This window comes from Rhinopithecus bieti, unplaced genomic scaffold, assembly GCF_001698545.2.
Source record: "Rhinopithecus bieti isolate Rb0 unplaced genomic scaffold, ASM169854v2 scaffold_26199, whole genome shotgun sequence".
In the NCBI taxonomy this organism is placed as follows: domain Eukaryota; kingdom Metazoa; phylum Chordata; class Mammalia; order Primates; family Cercopithecidae; genus Rhinopithecus; species Rhinopithecus bieti.
Genome location: NW_016811775.1, coordinates 242,839 through 267,481, shown reverse-complemented (window position 1 = coordinate 267,481; position 24,643 = coordinate 242,839). Strand labels below are relative to the sequence as shown.

General features: G+C 50.0%; 1 protein-coding gene across 1 annotated transcript in view; it reads right to left on the bottom strand.

The window, feature by feature from the left end:
* The window catches only part of CACNA1A (calcium voltage-gated channel subunit alpha1 A), a 267,197-nt gene that overhangs the window by 61,530 nt on the left and 181,024 nt on the right, over positions 1-24,643 (bottom strand). The window contains exons 24-28 of the mRNA XM_017895048.1: positions 23,743-23,872; positions 17,224-17,283; positions 16,015-16,121; positions 1,768-1,867; positions 192-352 (exon numbers count right to left, since the gene is read on the bottom strand). Coding sequence (XP_017750537.1) covers positions 192-352; positions 1,768-1,867; positions 16,015-16,121; positions 17,224-17,283; positions 23,743-23,872 — 558 coding nt within the window. The remainder of the gene's footprint in view (positions 1-191; positions 353-1,767; positions 1,868-16,014; positions 16,122-17,223; positions 17,284-23,742; positions 23,873-24,643) is intronic.

Sequence of the window (24,643 nt, the reverse complement as noted above, 5' to 3'; positions counted from 1 at the left end):
GGCTATGGGTGGTGACTCAAATTCTAAAACCGGTTTTCTTTCTACCCAAGATCCAAGCTGGTTGCAACTGAGTCACTCCCAAGGCTCACCACTTCTCCAGTCTCTGAGCCCAAGTGGCCGATGCCTCTAGCCACTTCCCCCCTGCCAACCTGCTAGTTCCAATGGGAATGTGCCAGAAAGCTGAGACCCACCGACAATCTTTCTCAAACTCCTTGGACTCGTCGGTGCAGTGGAAGAACTTCCCCTTGAAGAGCTGCACGGCCACCACGGCGAAGATGAACATGAATAGCATGTAGACGATGAGGATGTTGAAGACGTTTTTAAGCGAGTTCACCACACAGTCAAACACAGCCTGTGGGGTGGGGTTGACAGAGAGCATGAGGGGCTGGGGACCTGCCCAACCTTCTGCCTCCAGTGGCCCATAATACCAGAATACTGCCATTATCATTTCCATTTTTTTTTTTTTTTTTTGGAGATGGAGTCGTGCTCTGTCGCCCAGGCTGGAGGGCAGTGGTGCAATCTCGGCACTCACTGCAAGCTCCGTCTCCCGGGTTCACGCCATTCTCCTGCCTCAGCCTCCCAAGTAGCTGGGACTACAGGTGCCCACCACCGCGCCCGGCTAATTTTTTATATTTTTAGTAGAGACAGGGTTTCACCGTGGTCTCGATCTCCCGACCTTGTGATCTGCCTGCCTTGGACTCCCAAAGTGCTGGGATTACAGGCATGAGCCACCACGCCCAGCCACTATCATTCCCATTTTACAGGCAAGGTAATAAGTCAAGTCCCTAGGGTAAGGCCCCCCAGCTTTCAGAAATAAGTGTTGGAGAAGTTGGACTCAATCCTGGCATTCTATGGATCTAAAACTCTCAAATGGGATACCAGAGATGCTTTTAAGTGATACAAAGTGAGCCCAATACAGAAAAACAAGGTAACAAAGTTATTTCCTCTCCAACCCTCTCAGTCCTTTTGAGTGAAGGAGAAATTGCTACTATGTTAACACCTACCATTGACACTTTCCCTCTTTAATCAAGAAAGAGCAGTTGTCAATGTTCAAAGCCTTGGGCAGGCACCACCTTTGGTTAGATTTCAATAACAGTATCTGTTTTCTGTCTTTAATTTTTAATAGAGACAGAGTCTAACTATGTTGCCCAGGCTGGTCTCATTCTCCTGGGCTCAAGCAATAAATACTCCTGCCGTGGTCTTCCAAAATGCAGGGATTACAAGTGTAATTTGATTTAAAGAAACGTATTACATAAGAGATAATACGGGGGACCCTCAGGTGAAGCATGCACTGAAAGTGGGTGCTGTAATGACTGGATTTTATTTCCTTTAATTTTTTTTTTTTCAATGACAGGCTTTTGGGAAATGCTGGTTCATGCTGTTTTGGAATGGGAGATATTAGAGCCTAGAACAGGTAGATGAAAAGTCAAAATTTTATGGAACAAGAAATCTAGTTCCTGCTTCCCAGATCACGATTATACCCTTTTAAATCCATATGATGCTTTCATGCGAATTAGGAAAAGGGATCTTAACTATGAGACATTTCATCTAAAGAAAAATTGTCATAATACACAGAATTATTTTAGATCAACTCACTTTACTGCCATCTGCTGGGAAGTTGTAATAATACAAATATCCATATACAATGGCTAGGATGTTATCAGCACCTCCTTTAATGTGTTGTCCTTGAGCAGTGTACAACCTGCTCAACTGTACATGATAACCCTGACAGTCCCCCCACCCCACCTCACCATCTCTCAATCTCACCTTGAGCTTTGGCAACCGCTTGATGGTTTTAAGAGGTCGTAGCACCCGGAGGACTCGGAGGGATTTAATCGTGTTGATGTCTTTTCCTTTGCTATTGCCACTGTGGAGGAATGTTAGCATGGGGAGAAGGGAAGAGAGGAAGCAGAGGTCAGGTTGGGTAGGGGCAGCCCACAGCTCCATGGGACCCTACCCTCCCAGGCCTAGAAGTCTGGGGTGAGCTTGGCATAGTCCTGCCCTTCCTGGTGAAGAGTGGTCCGTTTTGCCTGTTAAGCTTAGGCTCAGGAGCCAGTAAGTAGGTGGCTTTTTGTGGTTCTGGTCCCAGGGTTGGTTGAGGGCCCTTTGCCATCTGGCTGGGCCTGAGCAGCTGCATGGAGTGCCCCTGAGACCCAGCACAAAAGGGTTGGCTGATTCCCCACCCCCCATTTCTGCATAGCTTTTCTTCTTTTTTTTTTTTGAGACAGGGTTTGGCTCTGTCACCAAGGCTGGAGTGCAGTGGCACGATCTTGACTCACTGCAACCTCCGCCTCCTGGGCTAAAGCCATCCTCCCACCTGAGCCTCCCAAGTAGCTGGGACTACAGGCACATGCCACTGCACCTGGCTAATTGTTTTGTCTTTTTTGTACAGATGGGGTTTCACCACGTTGCCAATGCTGGTTTCAAACTCCTCAGCTCAAACAGTCTGCCCTCCTCACCCTCCCAAAGTGCTGGGAATACAGGTGTGAGCCAGTGTGCCTGGTCACAGCTATTTTCTTTTTTTTTTTTTTTGAGATGGAGGCTTGCTCTGTTACCTGGGCTGAACTGCAGTGGCGCATCTCGGCTCACTGCAAGCTCTGCCTCCCAGGTTCACGCCGTTCTCCTGCCTCAGCCTCCCAAGTAGCTGGGACTACAGGCGCCTGCCACCACGCCTGGCTAATTTTTTTGTATTTTTAGTAGAGACGGGGTTTCACCGTGTTAGCCAGGATGGCCTTCCAAAGTGCTGGGATTACAGGCGTCAGCCACCGCACCCGGCCAATCACAGCTATTTTCAAAAAAGCCCTTGGTCTAGGAGTTTAGCAGTTCCCTACGTATTTCTTTTTTGTTTTTTTTAGGTGGAGTTTCACTCTTGTTGCCCAGGCTGGAGGGCAATGGTGCGATCTTGGCTCACTGCAACCTCCACCTCCCAGGTTCAAGTGATTCTCTTGCCTCAGTCTCTCCAAGTAGCTGGGACTACAGGCGCCTGGCACCACCACGCCCAGCTAATTTTTGTATTTTTAGTAGAGACGGGGTTTCACCATGTTAGCCAGGATGGTCTCGATCTCCTGACCTCGTGATCCACCCGCCTCGGCCTCCTAAAGTGCTGGGATTACAGGCGTGAGCCACTGCACCTGGCCCCCCTGTGTATTCTTTTTAAAGGTGGTATCAGTGGGCTCTTCAAAAAATGGGATTTTCTCCCCCTTCCAATGGGATTCTGGAAGATGCTTAAAGTGGCCCTTATACTAAATCTCTCCTCTCCCACCATAGTCCCTGAGCCCGCAGTGGGGAAAATAACCGCATTCTGCTCCTTTCAGATGCTGATGTGGCTGCTGCCATGGTCTCTGCTGCATTGCTCCAAGGGGCTCTGAGCCCATCTTTGCCAGAGAGGACCGCACAGAAGTTCAGTCCAAGATCTATTGGAACTGAGCTTAGCAATGCAGACCCCAGAGATGCCATGACACCCTTGGCCAACCATGACTCAGGCGCCCCAAAAGGAGGGTATTGAGTGGGACCATGAATAGCTTGTGGTTCATGGCACTCATGACCCATCCAGTTGTCCACACCGGAAACCTGAGAGTCATGTTCAACTGCCTGCCCTCTATCCCCATCCCCAGCGGGTCACCTTCCTTAACATACCACCTTCCGTTCCAGGGTGACATCCCCCATCACCCATCTCCCAACTTGCTCCTCATTCCCTTGTCTCTCTCTTCTTCCATGTTTTATGCACACAGTGGCCAAAGCCAATGACCATGTCACTCTTTCTCTTGCTCAGAATTCTTCTGGAGCACCTGAATTCTTAGAAGAGCAAGCACGAACTTCTGGACATGGTATTCAAGGTTCTCGGATATCTAGCCCAACTTACCTTCATCTTTGCATTCCCATTTATTGCTACATATCTCAAGCTCCAGCCACGTTCTTTTGCCTCTGTCTGCTTATGCATATACTGTTCCCGCTGCTAGAAATACCCTTCCTCCACTTCTCCAGTCACAGAACTACCTGGTCCTCAAAGCCCAAATTACATGTTCTTCCCTCCGACGGCATTTCCTGACTGCCCACCTCTCGCTCCTGTCAGCTCGCATGTACTGTTTCGGAGTTAATCTTGATTCTTCGGTCTCTGGTTTTAGAAAACTCTTCAAAGGCTTACAGTGTAACAGTGCAAGTTATTCTTCTCTGTGTTCATTTTCCCTTTAATCTTTTTTTTTTTTTTTTTTTTTGAGATGGAGTCTTGCTCTATTGCCCAGGTTGGAGTGCAGTGGCATGATCTCGGCTCACTGCAACCTCTGCCTTCCAAGTTCAAGCAATTCTCCCGCCTCAGGCTCCCGAAGAGCTGGTACTACAGGCATGAGTCACCACATCCGGCTAATTTTTGTATTTTTAGTAGAGACAGAGTTTCACTGTGTTGGCCAGGCTGATCTCGAACTCCTGACCTCAAGTAATCCACCCGCCTTGGCCTCCCAAAGTGCTGGGATTACAGGCGTGAGCCACCGCGCCCGGCCATTTCCCCTTTAATCTTGATTCTTGTCCCAGCCCCTAGTCTGCGCCTGGCGTGTGGTCTCACATGTGAATGCCTCCAGGTTGCAGTCTTTGGGTGGGGGGGTCACCTAGAAAACAACTCCCTACAGTGACCTCCTGGGTCATGAGCAGAGCTGCCCCAGAGACCCCATCACAGTGTGTCTCAGTGTCCAGTGTAAAAACATCACTCTTCACACCATTTGCTTTTTTAAGGACTCCATTCTTTCGTTTTCAGGGAAGAAAGAAGAGAATTGTATTTTAGCCTGCTAGGCCGAGACATACTCCAGGATTCAGCAGTCTGAACGTTTTTTTTCTTTTTAAAACCAACATCATCATTATCATCTCAAGGCTGTGCCCCCAGGTGTGAGATACACGTTGGACAGTCACTGAGATAATTTTGGGCCGAATAGGGGCACAGATTAAATAATTGGATCTCAGAGGGACATAATCATTTCTTTTTCTTTCTTTCTTCCTTTCTTTTCTTTTTTTTTTTTTTTTTTTTTTTCTATATTTTAAGTTTTTTTTCCACATATCTTTCAGACGTTCTGCTTTTGCTAGAAAGGAAGCCGCAGGTAGATGCTAATAGGCCTTTAACACCTCCCTAACACTTAGTAATTTTCCTTGTTACAAAGAGCACGGCTTGAAGGCACCAACATTCTCTGATTTCTGTTCGATTTACCTTTTTTCTTTTTTTTTTTTTGAGACAGCTCTTTTTTTTTCTTTTTTTTTCAGCTCTTGTTGCCCAGGCTGAAGTGAATGGCATGATCTCAGCTCATGGCAGCCTCTGCCTCCCGGGTTCAAGTGATTATTTTGCCTTAGTCTCCTGAGTAGCTGGGATTACAGGCATGCGCCACCACGCCCGGCTAATTTCGTATTTTTAGTAGAGACGGGGTTTATCCATGTTGTTCAGGCTGGTCTCGAACTCCTGATCTCAAGTGATCCGCCCACCTCGGCCTCCCAAAGTGCTGGGATTATAGGCATGAGCCACCGTACCTGGCCTGGATTTACTTTTGCAGTTGCAGATTTATCTAAGGTTAGCAATGCTGGTTGTAAGTGGATAATATAGTTTCCTTTTTTTTTTTTTTTTTTAATTAAAGTAATGGAGTCTCAGGGTGGAATGCAGTGGTGCAATCATAGCTCACCACAGCCTCCAACTCCTGGGCTCAAGTGATCCTCCAGCCTCAGCCTCCCAAATGGCTGGGACTGCAGACATGCACCACTGCACCTGGCTAAAGTTTCCTTTTGAAACTGAAGTTTAGAATACGTGTTGATAGAAAAAAAAGTCAAGGAACTGTACATCCAGGTTGCACATGGAACTGGCTAAAATCTTGATGTCCCAAACAAGTGACATTTGGGAGCACGTCTCCATGGGTGTTTTGCATCTCCTCACCTGAAAACCATTCCATGGTGATTTTATTTTTTTTAATTTTAAATTTTACATTTTTTTTTTTTTTTGAGACAGAGTCTTACTCTGTCACCCAGGCTGGAGTGCCGTGGCATGATCTTAGCTCACTGCAACCTCCGCCTCCCAGGTTTAAGTGATTCTCCTGCCTCAGCCTCCTAGGTAGCTGGGATTACAGGTGTGCACCACCACGCCCAGCTAATTTTTTGTATTTTTGGTATAGATGGGGTTTCACCACATTGGCCGGGCTGGTCTCAAACTCCTGATCTCAAGTGATCTACCTGCCTCGGCCTCCCAAAATGTTGGGATTAGACGCGTGAGCCAGCCCACTTTCATTGCTTCTGATACCTGCTCCACCCAGCTTGCCTATTGAAACTGAACCTCTGCCCCTTCTGTTCTCTGCAGGAACTGGTGGGGCATGGGCGGAGGCATTGGCAACACCCTTTGGGATGCCTCTTTCCCAGGGAGTGAGTTCTGGTCATTCCAAGTGACAGGACGGCGGCGGCAAGGACACAACGGAAACAGGCCCAGCACTAACGAGGCTACACCAGGGGACAGATCACGAGACAGAATATGAAAGAGAGAGAGAGAGAGAGAGAGAGAAAGAGACTTTACCGTGTACTGCTCCTGGTGATGTGGCATCGGAGGGAGAGACAGATCGTAAGCGGCCTCAGAAGAAAGAACACAGAACACGCACGTACACACACGCACCCCTGAGCACCCCCAAGTCCCGCCCGGGCACCAGTTGTGGGAGCCTTAGGCTCATGGCGCTGGCTGATGTCCATCCTTCCATCTGGAAGCTGCCCCCACCTCCGTTCAGTCCCCTGCCCTTGGCAGGCCCCTGGCACTGCCCAAGAAAGCACCTAGGAAAGCCGAATTTCCAGGTAGCAGGACAGCTGCAAAGCTGTCAGTTACTGAAGGCGAATTCACCACGGAAAGTCACTGCCAAGAGCCAGAGAAATCCCTCTTCTCCAGGCATTGTGGAGCTGCAACGTTTCAGAATGTCTTAAAGGTTGTAAACTTTGAAGTTGAGGGGACCTGGGTTTGAATCCTGATTCTGCCTCTCATTATCCTCGTCTGCAAAACAGGCTCAGACTGGGCGCCGTAGCTCACAGCTGTAATCCCAGTACTTAGGGAGGCCGAATTGGGAAGATTGCTTGAGGCCAGAAGTTTGAGACCAGCCTGGGCAACATAGGGAGACCCTCTCTCTCTTTTTTTTTTTTTTGAGGTGGGGTCTCCCTCTGTCGCCCAGGCTGGAGTGCAGTAGTGGGATCTTGGCTCACTGTAGCCCCAACCTCCAGGGCTCAGGTGGTTCTCTCACCTTAGCCTCCCAAGTAGCTGGAAATACAGGCAAATTTTTCCATTTTTTTTTGTAGAGACAGGGGTCTCGTTATGTTGTCCAGGCTGGTCTCAAACTCCTGGGCTCAAGTGATCTTCCTGCTTAGGCCTCCCAGAGTGCTGGGATTACAAGTGTGAGCCACTGAGGCCTGGGCAAGACTCTGCCTCTTAAACCAACCAACCAACCAACCCACCCACCCAGGTCTGTGGAATTCTGATGTTTGATTAACAATAACTATGGCTTTAGGCTTTGCTCTTTATGGAGAGGTCAGCAAAGAGTTCTGACGTGGGATGGGATTGGAAGCAACTCTGAAGTCCTTTGAGCAAATGCAGGCCTGGAGAAAGCTGTCAGCACCTGGCAGCTGGTCCTCTCATGATTCATTGTTGGAATCAGGCTTGGGGATCATTAGGAACCTTCAACAATGACTGGAGATCCAGGTTAGAAAGACTTGACCAGCATCAGAATGGCAGAAACCCTGTCGCCAAGCAGACTCTATGGAATTTTCCATCCACGATCCCTTTGGAAGTTAGTGATTTTTTTTTTTTCTTTTTTCTTTTTTTGTGAGACGGAGTCTCGCTCTGTCGCCCAGGCTGGAGTGCAGTGGCGCGATCTCGGCACTCACTGCAAGCTCCACCTCCAGGGTTCAGGCCATTCTCCTGCCTCAGCCTCCCAAGTAGCTGGGACTACAGGCGCCCACCAACCATGCCCAGCTAATTTTTTTGTATTTTTAGTAGAGATGGGGTTTCACCATGTTAGCCAGGATGGTCTCGATCTCTTGACCTCGTGATCCACCCACCTGGGCCTCCCAAAGTACTGGGATTACAGGTGTGATCCACTGCTTCCAGCCGTGATATTTTTAAAAACACAGAATGGTTCAAATGTCTACAAATATTCCCAGTGGATTCTCCTCCACACCCCCTCATCTCCTTTTCCTGTAGTCTGACTTGGGATTCTCAAACTCAGTATATCTAGGAATTATTGCATACGTAGAATCACATAGATTCTACTTTTTTTTTTTTTTTTTTTTGATGGAGTCTCACTCAATTGCCAGGCTGGAGTGCAGTGGTGTAATCTCGGCTCACTGCAACCTCCACGTCCCAGGTTCAAGTGATTCTCCTGCCTCAGCCTCCCAAATAGCTGGGACTACAGGCATGTGCCACCACGCCTAGCTAATTTTTGTATTTTTAGTAAAGATGGGGTTTCACCATGTTGGCCAGGATGGTCTCGATCTCTTGACCTTGTGATCCACCTGCCTTGGCCTTCCAAAGTGCTGGGATTACAGGTGTGAGCCACTGCACCCGGCCTTATTTTATATTTTTAGAGATGGGGTCTTGTTGTGTCGCCCAGGCTGGAGTACAGTGGCACGATCATAGCTTACTGCATGCAGCCTTGAACTCCCTGGTTCAAGTGATTCTCCCACCTCAGCCTCCCAAGTAGCTGGGACTACAGGCGAGAGCCGCCACACCCAGATTCTTTATGGATGATCCAGGGAGTTTTCAATGATACTGATTTTTGCCTAATCTGCTGACTTTAGGTTTAACACGGGAGTCTTCTGAACATCACTGCATTTGCCTGTGGGAAGACAGCACCATTTTGCCTATTTTCCAGATGAGGAAGCTGAGGCCTAGAGAAAAAGAGTGAGTTGCCCAAGGGCAGGCACACAGCTGGGAAGGCAGACTGAGATTCAAACCCAGGTGTGGGTACCTTTCACTCTAAGCTTCTTTCCATTTCATCATACTCAAGAAAAATAATGCCTTCAGGGGTTGGGGGCTGTTTTGAAGATGCGGATCAAAAGACAGCAGCCCGAGGGCTCCATCTTTGGCTTCCTGACCGTTTGGCTCCTGGGTATGCAGAAGCAGCTTGATCAAGGCGCTCTGCCAGCTGCAGTCCTGCCTTTGGGGGAGGAGCAGCCACGCCAGATGGACTCTTGGCAGTGAGGGCAGGATCATGATCCGCCAGCTGCTGAGAAATGTCAGTTGGCTGCCCCGATGCATGGGCACAGAGCGTGATACCATGTGTGATGGCTCATGAAATGGGGCGTTTATGGTGGACGCATGGACACAAGGGTACACAGTCAGTGAATTGAGCAGGACACACACACACAGAGATACTTGGGTGAGGGGCAGGAGGGGTGGACATCTTCAGGAGAGCTTCAACACATCCCTTGGTGGGACCACAGGGATAGCTTTTTCCCATATCAGAGACAGGGCCACAATCACAGCACTGGGGGAGGAATCCTTGCTTTGATCTCAACAGGCCAGAACAGCAAGATTCCTTTCAACAAGGAAGGGAATAACCTTCTGCTCCCTTCCCCTACTCCCTTCTCCTGGATCTTGCCGCCCTGCCAGGCCTCAAAGAACCCAGGCAGGCCGGGCAGCTGCGTATCATTCTGCGCACCGTGAACCTCCGTATTCAGGATTGGGAGATGGGCAGCATTTGACAGCTGAACCCAACCTCAGTGATCTTGTCGGACTTACTTCCCTCCACAGTCCCTCTGGGCCACAGTTTCCTCATCTAGACGGGAAAAACTGAGGCACAGAGAGGCTAAAGGACTTGCACATCTATAGAGAAATCAAACAGACCTGGAGGGACCATTTCCTAAAACAATAAGGTCAATCTAAAACTTGTTGGGACTCTCAGCCTTGTCTATGAGGGGATATGCACACAGGACAGACAAAGCAAGTTAAAAGACCAGAAAGGAAACAAGCGGAGGACCTGGAGTGGGGGGCGGGGAAGTTCAGTACTCAGGCTGAGAACCTCAGAGCATCCCATGCTCCTTCCAATGTGCCAACTATCTGATACAAGGAAAGACAATAAGCAAAGTCCTCATAGGGTGAGAGACCTTCTCAGGCAAAAGAGTCCAGAAACCTGTAACCGGGCGAAGATTCCAAAACTTTTCTTGGGGAAAAAAGCAGTAGCTCGAGTAGTAGCTCCTATTCTGGCTTTACAGCAGTTTGGCTCTTAGGTGTGCAGGAATGGCTTGATCAAGGTACCTGGCCAGCTGTGCTGGGCTTGCAGCCCTGCCCTGGGGGAGGAACGGCAGCACCAGATGGACTGTTGACAGTGGGGTGGGGAGGATGTGGTAGGGGTGAGGTTTGAGGGTCTCCTCTCTCATCCCTTTGGCCATCATATAAAGATGCTCCCTGTTGGACTCATGTCTGTCAGCTCTTTCAAAACCCTGGGAGAGTCCTAGGCACTTGCCAGGATCTCACTGGCAAAATCTCACACCTCCCAGTTTCTGCATGATCTACAAGCCTGCCAGGCTTGACAGCATGGCCTGAAATCCCTATTCAGATCCTTTTCTTGCATAAGAATTAAAACAACAATAACAACAATAACAACATTCAAAATGAATTTTCAAGAGTGCAGGGTGGCTTTATGCCTGTACCCATTTCACAAGAACAATGTAAAAGCTTGACTCTGCAAACAGGCTGCCAAATTCATGTGAGTTGTAGGCCAATTTTGAATGCCCTTGTATAACTTGATATTTAAAAGAAAACTCAGAAATTAAAAAAAAAAAATAAACCCCCCTTGCAAGATAATTCTGAAACTCAAAGAATCATTTTCCTATTTTTTTTTTTTTTGAGATGGAGTCTCGCTCTGTCACCCAGGTTGGAGTGCAGTGGCACAATCTTGGCTCACTGCAACCTCTACCTCCTGGGTTCAAGTGATTCTCCTGCCTCAGCCTCCTGAGTAGCTGGGATTACAGGCGCTCCCCACCACACCCAACTAGCTTTTGTATATTTAGTAGAGATGGGGTTTCACAATGTTGGCCATAGTGGTCTTGAACCCCTGACCTCAAGTGATCCACTCAGCCTCCCTCAGTGCTGGGATTACAGGTGTGAGCCACCGCACCCAGCTCATTCTGCTAATTGATCTCTGGTGGAAAAGAATTTTTGGTTCATTTTTGCAGATTAACTTTGTTTAAAAGAGGAGGCTAATTGTACCTCCAGGGAACCTAGAAATAGCATGTTGTAAACAATGGCCCATAATGGCAAAAGCTCAACAATTGAAAGACTTGCTCCAGGGCCCTTTGAAGGTCATTCCCCTCCCTAAATTGTGATGGTCAGCTTGGAGGATGTAGGTGGGACAGTCACTTCCTCAGCATTTTTTTTTTTTTTTTTTTTTGAGACAGAGTCTTGCTCTGTTGCCCAGGCTGGAGTGCAGTGGTACAATCTCAGCTCACTGCAACCTCCACTTCCCAGGTTCAAGCAATTCTTCTGCCTCAGCCTCCCGAGTAGCTGGAATTACAGGTGCCTGCTATCACACTTGGCTAATGTTTGTATTTTTAGTAGAGATGGGGTTTCACCATGTTGCCCAGGCTGGTCTTGAACTCCTGGCCCCAGGTGATCCACCTACCTCAGCCTCCCAAAGTGGTGGGATTACAGGCATGAGCCAGTGTGCCCAGCCCTCCTCAGCATTACAGTAAGTCAGCTACAACAGAGGTCTGAGAGGAAAGTGACATTGGTGACCTGAATGGCTTGGGCTTGGTACCACTTATCTGTGCCACACTCAGTGGTGGTCACTGGGAGGATTCACAGGATAAAACCCACTCCCCTGGGCACAGGTGGCCAAGGTAAGCATTGTTTGTGGACAGGTGGATATGACAGACATATTCATCCCACTGCCTGTCCTGGTCCCCTGAGCTGTCTGCCACCTCTTGAGCCCTAGGAATCTTGGAGGCTGCTGGGCAGACCCTGCCCCAGAGGAAAGGGGTGGGGGTGCCTGCCTGAGCATGTCTTCCTGTGTCCTGGGCTCTGCCTGTGTCTGAATACCACTCCTCATCAGGATGCAGCGGGGGCCAAGTCCCTGATTCCAGACCAATGACAGAGGGTCAGCTTTCTCCAAGCTACATGATCCAGGTGAGGCTCACATCACCCAAGGACGTAGGCCAGGGTCATCAGCAGTGTGGGGAGTGAGAGAGAAAGAGAGGAAGAGAGAGAGAGAGAAAGAGGAAAATAAAAAGATAGAAACTGAGAGGGGGTAAAAGGAGAAAGAAAGCAGAGGGAAAAAGGAGAGAGACACACAGAAAGAGACAGAGAGAGGGAATAAGAGAGAGGGAAGAGAGGAGAAAGGAGGAAGAGAAAGAGGGAGAAAGAAAAGCAGGGGAGAGGGAGGGAAGCGGGTGAGAGGCAGAGAGGGGTCGAGAAACCCTTAGGTTATTTCCGTAGGAGAAGGATTCATTCCAGGCTGAGGGTGGTAAAACATTTTGGCTTTTCAGGATTTAAATTTTCTCAGAGTCTAGCATGATGTCTACCTTGCACATTGAAGGACTTGCTTAAATAGGTGATGGAGGGAGAGAAAAGTATATTTTATTATAATATTTTTTTTTTTTTTTTTTTTTTGGAGACAAAGTCTCACTCTCTCACCCAGGTTGGAGTGCAGTGGCATGATCTCGGCTCACTGCAGTCTTTGTCTCCTGGGTCCAAGCAATTCTCTTGCCTCAGCCTCCTGAGTAGCTGGGATTACAGATGTCCGCCACCATGCCTGGCTAATTTTTGCATTTTTAGTAGAGACAGGGTTTCGTCATGTTGGCCAGGCCGCTCTTGAACTCCTGACCTCAGGTGATCCCCCTCCCTCGGCCTCCCAAAGTGCTAGGGTTACAGGCATGAGCCACCGTGCTCAGCCTATTATAATACATTCTTATGTATGCTGTTTATTAGCTTAAAAAATCATTTTTTTGGGTAGGGGGCAGCAACAGTGCTAACTTGATAGGGAACAAATTGTATCTCATTTTTATTTTACATTTCTCTGAATTCCAAGGGTTGATTTACCTCAATTTTTACTAGTTGCCAGCATTCTATCAGATTTCTGTTTATGTCCTTTGCCCATTTATCTATTGAGGAGGACTGTTTCTTATTGACTTCTAACTGCTTTTCATGTTTTAAGGACATGGACTCCTTGTCTTATTTGTCACAATCTTTGTCCCCTAATTTTATGTGCATTGTATTTTGTTTTATTTATTTATTTACTTATTTACTTTTTAACCTACAGAACAGCTTGCTAAACCTGTTTTTTTGTACTCATCACTATTAAAATTATTTAGTAACCATGTAAAGCGTAATACTCTAAATAGCGAATTCATTGATTTTTAACTTTTAAAAAGTTTTATTTTTTTGAGACAGCGTCTTCCTGTGTTCCCCAGACTCGGGTGCAGCAGCATGATTTCAGCTCACTGCAGCCTCGACCTCCTGGGCTCAAGCAATTCTGCCACCTCAGCCTCCCATGTAGCTGCTACTACAGGCATACCACTATGCCTGGCTAATTGTTTTTTTTAGGAGATGGGTTCTCCCTATGTTACCCAGGCTGGTCTTGGCCTCCTGGGCTCAAGCAGTCTGCCTGTCTCAGCCTCCCAAAGCGCTGGGATTACAGGTGTACGCCACCATGCATTGCTCTAGTAGTTAAATAGATACTAGAGGGTAGTAGTCAAAAACTTTGAGGAGAGGGAAGGAGGTGGGGAGGGAGAGGAGGAGAGAGGAAAAGAAGAATAAGTGAACAAAAAGAGAGAAGAGAGAAAGAGGAGGAAGGAGTGAAAGAGAAAGAAATACAATCAGCCTCCCAACCTTCATGACCCATCTCCAGCTCTGAAGCATCCAGAAACTCTGGAGATTTTTTGTTCTAACACGACTTGACCTCATTGTGTTCCCAGAGAAGAATCTAAGTGTGGCCTACTTTATAGCCCTTCACCTGGAAATGGGCCACCATTTTGGTCCTCCTGACAAACCAAGTCCTCATTGTTTGGTGAGGGAGACCATTCAAGGGCCCCTCCAGATTGGCTGAGGAGGGAGCCTGGAGGCAGAGGCACAGGAAGAAGCCCCTGATTTTCTCACTATGGGAGTGAGTGGGTCAAGATCCTTTCAAAACCTTTCAGGGAATGATTCACCATGATGGGCACAGCCAGGGTCTCCAAGATTTGTTTCTAGATTGAAGACTTATTAGATATTTCTCATCCTGCTCCAAATGTCTACAACTTCAAGAATGTACTGCTAAGTCTGCTATCAGGGCCTTAATGGCTAATGGCCACTCAGCTGTTGGGTACCATCTTGAAATAGTCACCCAGAACTTGGGGGCCATTTTGAAATGCTTGCCCTACAACTTGGGTGCCATTTTGGAATGGTTACCCAGAACTAGGACCTTGAAATGGCTGCCCAGAACTTGGGGGTCATCTTGGAATAGCCACCCAAAGCTTGGGGACCATCTTGGAATGGATACCCAGAACTTGAAGGTCCACCTTGGAACTCAGGGACCATCTAAGAATGACCACCCCAAATTCAAAGGCCATCTTGGAATGATAGCCCAGAACTCAGGGGCCATCCTGGAATAGCCACCCAGAACTCGGATGCCACCTTGGAATGGTTGCCCAGAACTTGGGGGCCACCCTGGAACTCAGGGGCCATCCTTAGCAACTGGCTGTCTAGAACTTGGGGCCATCTTGGGAATAGCCACCCAGAGCTGGTGCCATTCCTGGAATGGATACCCAGAACTTGAAGGTCCACCTGGAACTCAGGGAACCATCTAAGAATGGGACCACCCAAAATTCAAAGGCCCATCTTGGATGATAAGCCCAGAACTCAGGGGCCATCCTGGAATAGCCCACCCAGAACTCGGATGCCACCTTGGGAATGGTTGCCCAGAACTTGGAGGGGCCACCCTGGGAACTCAGGGGCACCATCTTTGCAATGGCTGTCTAGAACGTTGGGGCCATCTTGGAATAAGCCACCCAGAGCTTGGTGGCCATCCTGGGGGGGGGAATGGATACCCAGAACTTGAAGTCCACCTTGGAACTCAAGGGACCATCTAAGAATGACCACCCCAAATTCAAAGGCCATCTTGGAATGATAGGCCAGAACTCAGAGGGCCATCCTGGAATTAGCCACCCAGCAACTCGGATGCCACCTTGGAATGGTTGCCCAGAACTTGGGGGCCACCGCTGGAACTCAGGGCCATCTTGCAATGGCTGTCTAGAACTTGGGGCCATCTTGAATAGCCACCCAGAGCTTGGTGGCCATCCTGGAATGGATACCCAAGAACTTGAAGGTCCACCCTTTGGAACTCAGGGGGACCATCTAAGAATGACCACCCCAAATTCAAAGGCCATCTTGGATATGATAGCCCAGAACTCAGGGGCCATCCCCATCCTGGAATAGCCACCCAGAACTTGGATGCCATCTTGGGATGACTACTAAGTGCTTGGGTGCCATCCTGAAATGGCTGCCTACAACTGGGGTGCCATCTTGGAGCTGCATGACGACACATGACCTTTCAGAGGGCAGAGACTCCTAGGACTGCCAGGAGAAGTGAAAGACACACAAGGGGAGTCACCGGGTCTACAACTACGGGGCCTTCAGGCACAAGGAGGGGGTCAGAATTCTCATGCACATTCATTTCCTGATTGTCTCTTTAGGGACTTTCCAAAGAGACAGCGGTTTAGGTTACACTTGCGGAGCAGTAGGGGGATGAGATGTTCCGGCGAGGCTAGTCTACGGAAAGCAGCGCAGCAAGGGGCCCGTGATGTGGCTGAGGACCGTTGCTGTGTGAGGAGGTAGAAGGTTGGGCAGGGGGCGGGTCCCTTCTTCCTCCATGGACGTCATGCAAAAAGCCAATCGAAGCTCGTCCTGGTGGCATGCTGATATCTCACAGGTCCCCAGAGCCCACACACCCATTCCCTAGACCCTGAGAACATGTCCTGTAATCCGATGGGTGGCCCCAGGTTGGGGGTTGGGGGAAAAGAGGCAAGTGGAGGCCTCGAGAGGAGACTTACGTGAAGGCAAAGGCTACCAGGGCCCCACTGACCACTATGAAGTCGAGAATATTCCAGAGGTCACGGAAGTAGGCACCCTGATGCAGGACGAGCCCCAGGTCGATCATCTGTGGGGGAGAAGAGAGGGTGCTCAGAACCCCCACCTGATCCCCACCCTGGGGTGCTGCCGCCCACTCTCTAGCCTCTCGGGGACAGGCAGGGAAGCCAATGAGGCCACCTCATCTTGCAGGGATGGGCAGTGGCCAGAGGACTCCGGGGAGGAGTGGGGAGCTCCTGCCCCATGAGGTGGCCCCTCTTTGCCTAATGGAAGCCAGCTCTGGCTTGCCGGCTCTTAGATCCAAACTTTGGGGTCCTCTTTGAAGCCTCTTTGTCCCAAATCCCTCATGGGTGGCTCTATCAGCAAAGCTCACTGGCTGTATTTCCAGAACCTTCCAAGAATCTGTCCACTTCTCACCTCTTCTTTGGTCACCAGCCTGATCCTCTCTCATCATCGCCCATGGGATGGGGACCAGTGTGATCACCTGCTCACAGGTTCTCTGGCTTCCCACAGATGCCCGAGGGCAAGGGTCAAGTCCCTCCTCTGCTCAGAACCCTCTATGGCTCTCACCTCACTCAAAGTAAAAGCCAAAGAGCTGTCTCTGTGATCCTCTGCACAAGCTGCCCCTCACCTCCCCGTTCTCATCTCTCTGTCCTTCGCTTCCCCACTCTTCTCTCGCTCTGCCCAGCCACACCAGCTTCCTTGATGCTCTTCAAACACACCAGGCATTTCTAATCCTCCGGGAGACTCATCCTCTCGAGGTGGGGCATTCTTGAAGGCTCAGAATTTCCTGGAACCCCAGCTCTTTTTTTTTTTTTTGACAGGATCTCACTCTGTCACCCAGGCTGGAATGCATTGGCATGATCTTGGCTCACTGCAGCCTCCGCATCAGCTCATTGCAGCCTAGGCTTCAAGTGATTCTCCTGCCTCAGCCTCCCGAGTAGCTGGGACTACAGAAATGAGCCACCACGCCTGGCTAATTTTTGTATTTTTGGCAGAGACGGGATTTCACCATGTTGGCCAGGCTGGCCTAAAACTCCTTATCTCAAGTGATCTGCCCACCTTGGCCTCCCAAAGTGCTGGGATTACAGGCATGATACACTGTGCCCAGCCCTGCACTTGCTTAAAAAAAAAGAAATTACCACATGTTCTCACTTATAATCTGCACTCACCTTGATCACCATCTCAAAGGTAAAGACACCTGTAAAAACGTAGTCAAAATATCGCAGCACCTGTTGGGGATAAAAACAAGAAGGCAGTGGATCACTGGCCTGTTCCAGCAGCGCTCCGGTAAAACTAACGTACCCAGAAGAGGAAACACAGCTGCTATATACAGTTGGGCAGGGTGTGCACTGCACAAGGGCCCCTCCCATCTCTTCATACCGCAGATTTGTATGTTGTGAATGAAATTGTCCAGCAGATGGCAGCAAATCCTAACAAACAAAATCACTGTACTAGACCGGTTCGCTAACCCGCGGGAAGGGTGCCTTTTAAAATTTGTCCCAAGCCCTATAATGGATTAGAAGCGGCCCCAGAGAAGTTTAGGGCTGACTGCATCCCTCTTGGTGATGGATCTAATCCCCCAGTACCCTTGCTTTCCTGGGCATCCTGGGCGAGAAACAGTTGCTACGTGGTTTCTTAAACACTGGGGCCAACCTCCCGCCACGGCATCTCTTCTTGCCTCAAGGCCAGGCCCCTGCCAGGGTAGGTTGATTGTTCCTGTTCCCCTCTCCAGGCCTGATGTTTCTGCCTGGATGAGCAGAAACATCCTCTGACCCAGTCCCTCTCCAGGACACACCATAGCACACCTCTGGTGTCACTCAGGCATGAAGATGAGGGTGTGCTGGCACAGTGTCTGACTGGTGCTAGGTACAGGGGGTGGACACTGGCTGGGCGCGGTGGCTCAAGCCTGTAATCCCACACTTTGGGAGGCTGAGGCAGGCAGATCGCTTGAGGTCAGGAGTTCGAGACCAGCCTGACCAAATGGCAAAACCCCGTCTCTACTAAAAATACAAAAAATTAGCTGGGCATGGTGGCATGTGCCTGTAATTCCAGCTACTTGGGAGGTCGAGGTGTGATAATCGCTTGAACCTGGGAGGCGGAGGTTGCAGTGAGCCAAGATTGCGCCACTGCACTCCAGCCTGGGAGACAGAGACTCTGTCTAAAAACAAAACAAAACAACAAAACAAACAAAACAAAAACAAAAACAAAAAAACCCCCAAAATCAGATCCACCTGGAAGCTGCAAGGGCTGAGCACTACTGAACATGGCCACCAGAGGGCGCTGTGAACCCGAGTCAGGCACATCCTTCCTCTGTTTACAACCCTCCGTGGCTCCCACCTCATTCAGGGATAAAAGTCAAAGTCCTCCTCAAGGCCTTCACGATCTGACCAGTCAGCTCCCTGCCCTCGCTTCCTCTCTGTCTCTCCCTTGCTCACTTCCTCTTGTCCCCCAAGATGCTCCCACCTCAGGGCCTTTGCACAGGCTGTTGTCTCTCTGGAATGCTTTTCCCTACATCCCATTTGATTCCCTCTTTCTCCTCCTTTATGACTTAGCTCAAATAACACTTTTCCAGTGAGGACTTCCCTGACTGTTTAAATTCCATCTCCTGGTCCTTGAGATCCTCTTTACGAAGTCTCTCTTTCTCTCTGCCCACCACAATCTCAGTCACTTATCACTCCTTGAACATCTGTTAGCGTTACCGATAATCTCATTGTCCATCTCCCCCACCCAAATATCAGTCCCACAAGGACAGGGATGTCTGTCTGTCACTATGGCATGTCCAGCTTATAATACAGGGTCAGGAACACAGTAGGTGCTCAAGGAATGTTTGTGGAGTGAATGCATAAACAGTTGGGGCTGTACTGGGTCCTGGAGGAGCTGGGCTCTGTGATCTGTGTGGTTATAACTGATATTCCTGTTATGTGTGGTGATTGAAGAGGGATCAGAGACCAGAGTGCCTGGGGTCAGGGCGAGGGACTTCCTGGAGGGAGGGGCTGGTGCAAGGGGATTGGCTTGAAGGACCTGGGTGGGCAGAGGGGATGGTGGTGGGAGAGTATTTCAGGTGCATGAGGCAGTGGGCACAGCCTGGTCAAAGGCCTGGTGCTCCGTGGGCTCTGCGAGTGCAGGGACCGTCTCACACCCTGTCAATCCTCCCTGGCTAGCTCAGTACCTGGCACACAGTAGTTGCTTATTAAATACTTACTATAGGAATGAATGGAAGGAAAGAAGGAAGAGAGGGAGTTGGGAAAGGGCAGGCCAGGGGGTCAGGCGAATCTAATTCTGGAGCGCTTAATAAGGTGTGCAGGAGGAAATCAAAAGACCAATAAATTAGGTTCAAGTATGCTTAATATTTTGATCTTTTTGATCTATTTGCACATGTCATTTTCTGTGGCTCAGTCTAATCCAAAAAAGTGCTTGATCTCATTCATTACAGAGAAATGTCAAGCAAAACCCCAATAAGATCTCACCGCACACCCAGCAGATCGGCCAAATGAAACAGCCAACAGCACCAAGTGTTGACAAGGATATGGAAGAACAGGAGTTCCCATGAGCTACTGGAGGAAGGGCCACTGCATTCATTTATTTTTTAATTTTTCTTTTTGAGATGGTGTCTCGCTGTCACCCAGGCTGGAGTGCAGTGGCACAATCTTGGCTCACTGGAACCTCTGCCTCCTGGGTTCAAGCGATTCTTCTGCCTCAGCCTCCCAAGTATCTGGGATTACAAGCACACACTACCATGCCCGGCTAATTTTTGTAATTTTAGTAGAGACCAGGTTTTACCATATTGACCAGTCTGGTCTCTAACTCCTGACCTCAGGTGATCTACCTGCCTTGGCCTCCCAAAGTGGTGGGATTACAGGTGTGAGCCACGGCACATGGCCCACTGTGTTTATTTTTATTTATTTATATACATTTTTGAGACAGGGTCTTGCTCTGTCGCCAAGGCTGAGTGCAGTGACGCCATCTTGGCTCACTGCAACCTCTGCCTCCTGGGTTCAAGCGACTCTTGTGCCTCAGCCTCCCGAGTAGCTGGGATTACAGTTGTGCGTCACCACACCCGGCTAATTTTTGTATTTTTGGTAGAGACGGGGTTTCACCATGTTGGCCAGGCTGGTGTCAAACTCCTGACATCAGGTGATCCACCTGCCTCGGCCTCCCAAAGGGTCACTGTGTTTATTGTCTAGTAAACATTCAAGCTGCATTTACTGAGGCCAACCACTTGCAAATTCTATGCTCTGGAAACTTCGCTTTTGGCTTATACCCTGGAAGAATTCTTATTTATTGAGACAGGGTCTCGCTCTGTCACCCAGGTTGGAGTGCAGTGGTACGAACACGGATCACTACAGCCTCGACCTTCCAGACCCCAATTGATCCTCCCACCTCAGCCTCCCAAGTGGCTGGGACCACAGGTGTGCACCACCATGCTCGGTTAATTTAATTTTTTTTTTTTTTTTTTTTGAGACGGAGTCTCGCTCTGTTGCCCAGGCTGGAGTGCAGTGGTGAGATCTCAGCTCACTGCAGGCTCCGCCCCCTGGGTTCACGCCATTCTCCTACCTCAGCCTCCCGAGTAGCTGGGACTACAAGCACCTGCCACCTATCCTGGCTAATCTTTTGTGTTTATTGTTTAGTAGAGATGGGGTTTCACCATGTTAGCCAGAATGGTCTTGATCTCCTGACCTCGTGGTCTACCTGCCTCGGCCTTCCAAAGTGCTGGGATTATAGGCGTGAGCCACTGCACCTGACCAAAAATAAAAATTTTTTTTTTGGTAGAGGTGGGGGGGGGGTCTCACTATGTTGCCCAAGCTAGTCTCGAACTCCTGGCCTCAAGCAATGCTCCCACCTTGGTCTCTCAAAGTGCTGGGATTATAGGCTTGAGCCACTGCATCCAGCCTCCTGGAGAAATTCTTGTCCAGGTGACTCAGGAAACATGTTGAGGGGTGTGGCATGGGGACAGTATTCACTTAGAAACAACGCAAACATCTGTCAACAGGGTATGGATAACACATCCCATGCCACCCAGTCAATCTGAACACAGCCTCATAAAGAATGCTCATCGGCCAGGCATGGTGGCTCACGCCTGTAATCCCAGCACTTTGGGAAGCCAAGGTGGGTGGACCACTTGAGGTCAGGAGTTTGAGACTGGCCTGGCCAACATAGTGAAACCCCGTCTCTACTAAAAATACAAAAATTAGCTGGGCGTGGTGGCGCACACCTGTAGTCTCAGCTACTCCGGAGGCTGAGGCAGGAGAATCACTTAAACCCGGGAGGCGGAGGTTGCGGTGAGCCAAGATTGCACCACCGTACACTGGCCTGGGTGATAAGAGCAAGACTCCATCTCAAAAAAAAAAAAAAAAAAAAAAAAAAAAAAGAATGCCCATCAATCCTGCAACAGCAACATATACTCACTTAGTGTGAATACAATGTTGTGTGACAAAGGGAAGCATAGGTGTCTCATTTATTGAATGTTACAGAAGAGCAAACATAAATTCTAGTTTTTAAGAGTTGGCCAGTGCGGTTGCTCATGCCTGTAATTCCAGGGCTCTGGAAGTCTGAGGAGGGACGATTACTTGAGGTCAAGAGTTTGAGGCCAGCGTGGCAACACAGCGAGGCCCCGTTTCTATAAGAATTTTCAAAATTAGCTGGGTGTGGTGGTGCATGCCTGTGGTCCTAGCTTCTTGAGGGGCTGAGCTGGGAGGCTCGCTTGAGCCCAGGAGGTTGAGGCTGCAGTGAGCCATGATCATGTTACTGCACCCCAACCCGGGCAACAGAGAGAGACACTGTTTCTTAGAGAAAAAAAAAAAAAAAAAAAAAGTCTGTGCAGGTAGGAGAAAAGAGAGAGGCTGAGAAACGCTCATTCCAGAAGCTGGGGTCGTGGTTACCTGTAAGGCAGGGTTTCTCAGGCTGGGCTCCGTGGACATTTGGGGAAGGATCGTTCTCTAGAGTGGGGGCCGTCCTGTGCATCAGTGGGTGCTGAGCAGCGTCCCTGGCCTCCACCCACCAGATGCCAGGAGCACCTCCCCCCTCCTGTCGTGACAACCAAAAATGACTCCAGACAGTGTCCCCAGCAGCTCTAAAGGGAAGGCAGGCAGTGGGGGTGGGGGATCGAGGAGGCACATGCCGCGTGGGGCGTTTTTGTTCTATTTCTTGCCCTGGATGGTGGTTACGTGGTGTGAACGTTATGGGGCCACAGTGTTCTTGTGGAGAAGTTTCGACTGCGAGATGGACGAAGGAGGGGGACGGGGAGCTGAACGCTCTTTGCAAGCCCTCCCTGGGGCCCGGTCTGAGCGCTGCCTAGATTCCTTCCCTTCAGCCTTGGGAGCTGCCATGCCCCCTGCATCATCCATGCCTGTGCCCTCCCTGCCGCAGGCAATGCCTTCTCCAGCCTCCTCCAGCCAGCAGGGGGTTTGTGGACCCCTCCTGGGACACCCCTCCCCATGCCTGGCTCCTGGAGGCCTCTGGGGGAAACCAGGCTGCAGGAAGCAACTGAGCCAGCTGTGAGGAGGCTGGGCACTGGCTCTGGCTTCCTCCGGGAGCTGTGTTCTAATTATTTCCTTCCATCTCCCCCATTGGGTCCCCAGGGGGCCTGCCAGGCCTGGGAAGGAAGGGAAAGTGCGTGGTAAGCTGTGGGCGGGCTTGAGGGATGGGGCTTGCCAGCCTTGCCTGGGTCCTAACCTACTTAGCCAGGGCAGCAGAGCCTCAGACCAGCAGAAAACACACTTCTTTGGCTCTGGGCTGGGAGGGAAGGGATGGGGGAGGGAGCTGGGGAGGGAAACAGGAGCCACCAGTCCACCCTCTACCAGGCCCTGGGGTCAAGCCTCTGCCCGCAGCCCATGGTTGAGGCACGCCCTTGCCTGTTGGTGCCTCCGTTTCCCCATCTCAACCATAAGCATGCACTCATTCCTGCTTGTCAGGACTCAAAGGGGCTATGCACACCCATCCGTGGCATACAGTAGGTGATGAGTAAATGCAGACAGCTGGGGGAAGCAGTGGGAGCTTTGGGGGATGCAGAGTTGGAATTCTGCTGTGTGACCCTGGACAGGTCACTTACCACTCCTTCATTCCCCTGAGCCTCAGTTTTCCCATCTGTCAAGTGGGGATGGCTGGGCAAGGAGCGGGGGCGGGGGGGGTGCATTGTGAGGATTAAACGGGATAGTTCATGCTGAGTTTCTTCCTGGGACTCAGCAAGTGCTCAATTAACAGGGATTGTCAAGAGACCCACCACCTGCAAAGGGGCTTGCTTTCATAAAAATCGAAAGCATAGGCTCTCTTTCTGAACCAAATAGTTGTTTCTTTCAGAGCTTCGTGTCCAAAGGGAAATGTCTACTGCGGAGGGGACCACCTCGGAGCACTGCCCCTGCGCCAGTAACCCCGCTATTCCATGTAGAGAGTGTGCAACATCCATATCCTATTAGTCTCACGCCTCCATTAAAGAATCCAGCAATTTTCAGCCCCAGCCACTCTGGGCCACCTTCTCCCCACCAGGCTCACACAGCCACTGCCTCAAGGAATGTCTTGCTTCCAAGAGCATCCCCAAGGAATCGGAGCTTCCCCTCTCAACCAACAGCCATAAGGGCTATGCCTAGGGGTGCCCCCAACATCCCACCCTACCTGTAGCATTTTGGATGCAGGAGAAAGTGGCCTGAGGCAGAGGAGCCAGGCTAGGAAGGGGCGTGCTCTGTGGGACTCACATTGTTCCGAGGTGCGTTGGGCTGCACAGGGTCCTCGGCGGCCAGGGCGATGCTGCTCATGGCAATGACCATGAGGATGCACATCTCAAAGTAGCGCAGGTTCAGGATGTAATGGCACAGGCGGCGAAGGCTGTTGGAGACAGATGGGTGTGCAGAGGTCCACTCAGACCACAGGCTCACAAACCCTTTTCTTCCACCATCTCATGTTACCTACCACTACCTGAGATCTCCAACCTCCAAGGCCTCACACACAACAAACTATTTTTTTTTTTTTTTTTTTTTTGAGACGGAGTCTCGCTCTGTCGCCCAGGCTGGAGTGCAGTGGCCGGATCTCAGCTCACTGCAAGCTCCGCCTCCTGGGTTCCCGCCATTCTCCTGCCTCAGCCTCCCAAGTAGCTGGGACTACAAGCGCCCGCCACCTCGCCCGGCTAGTTTTTTGTATTTTAGTAGAGACGGGGTTTCACCATGTTAGCCAGGATGGTCTCGATCTCCTGACCTCATGATCCGCCCGTCTCGGCCTCCCAAAGTGCTGGGATTACAGGCTTGAGCCACCGCACCCGGCCACAACAAACTATTAAGCTCCTCCAGGTGGGGGCCCTCTCTGGGTCCTGGAACCCCAAGAAGGCAGAGGGGACCTTGGTGAGAGAAGACATTCACATGCCCTGTTTAGCAAAGTGCCTATCACTCTCAAACGACCCTCTTGAAATATCTTGATCCCCAAGCTAGCTTGAAGAAATACGGTCCTTAATTCTGTAGGAGATAAAAAGCGTTTTCAATATTAAATGTCCCAGGGTCAAACAATATTGTGAATCTATGGGTTAAGCAGGTTTCTTTCTTTTTTAAAAATTAGCTGTGTGACCTTGGGCAAGTTGCTTGTCCCCTCTGTGCCTTGGTGCCCTCA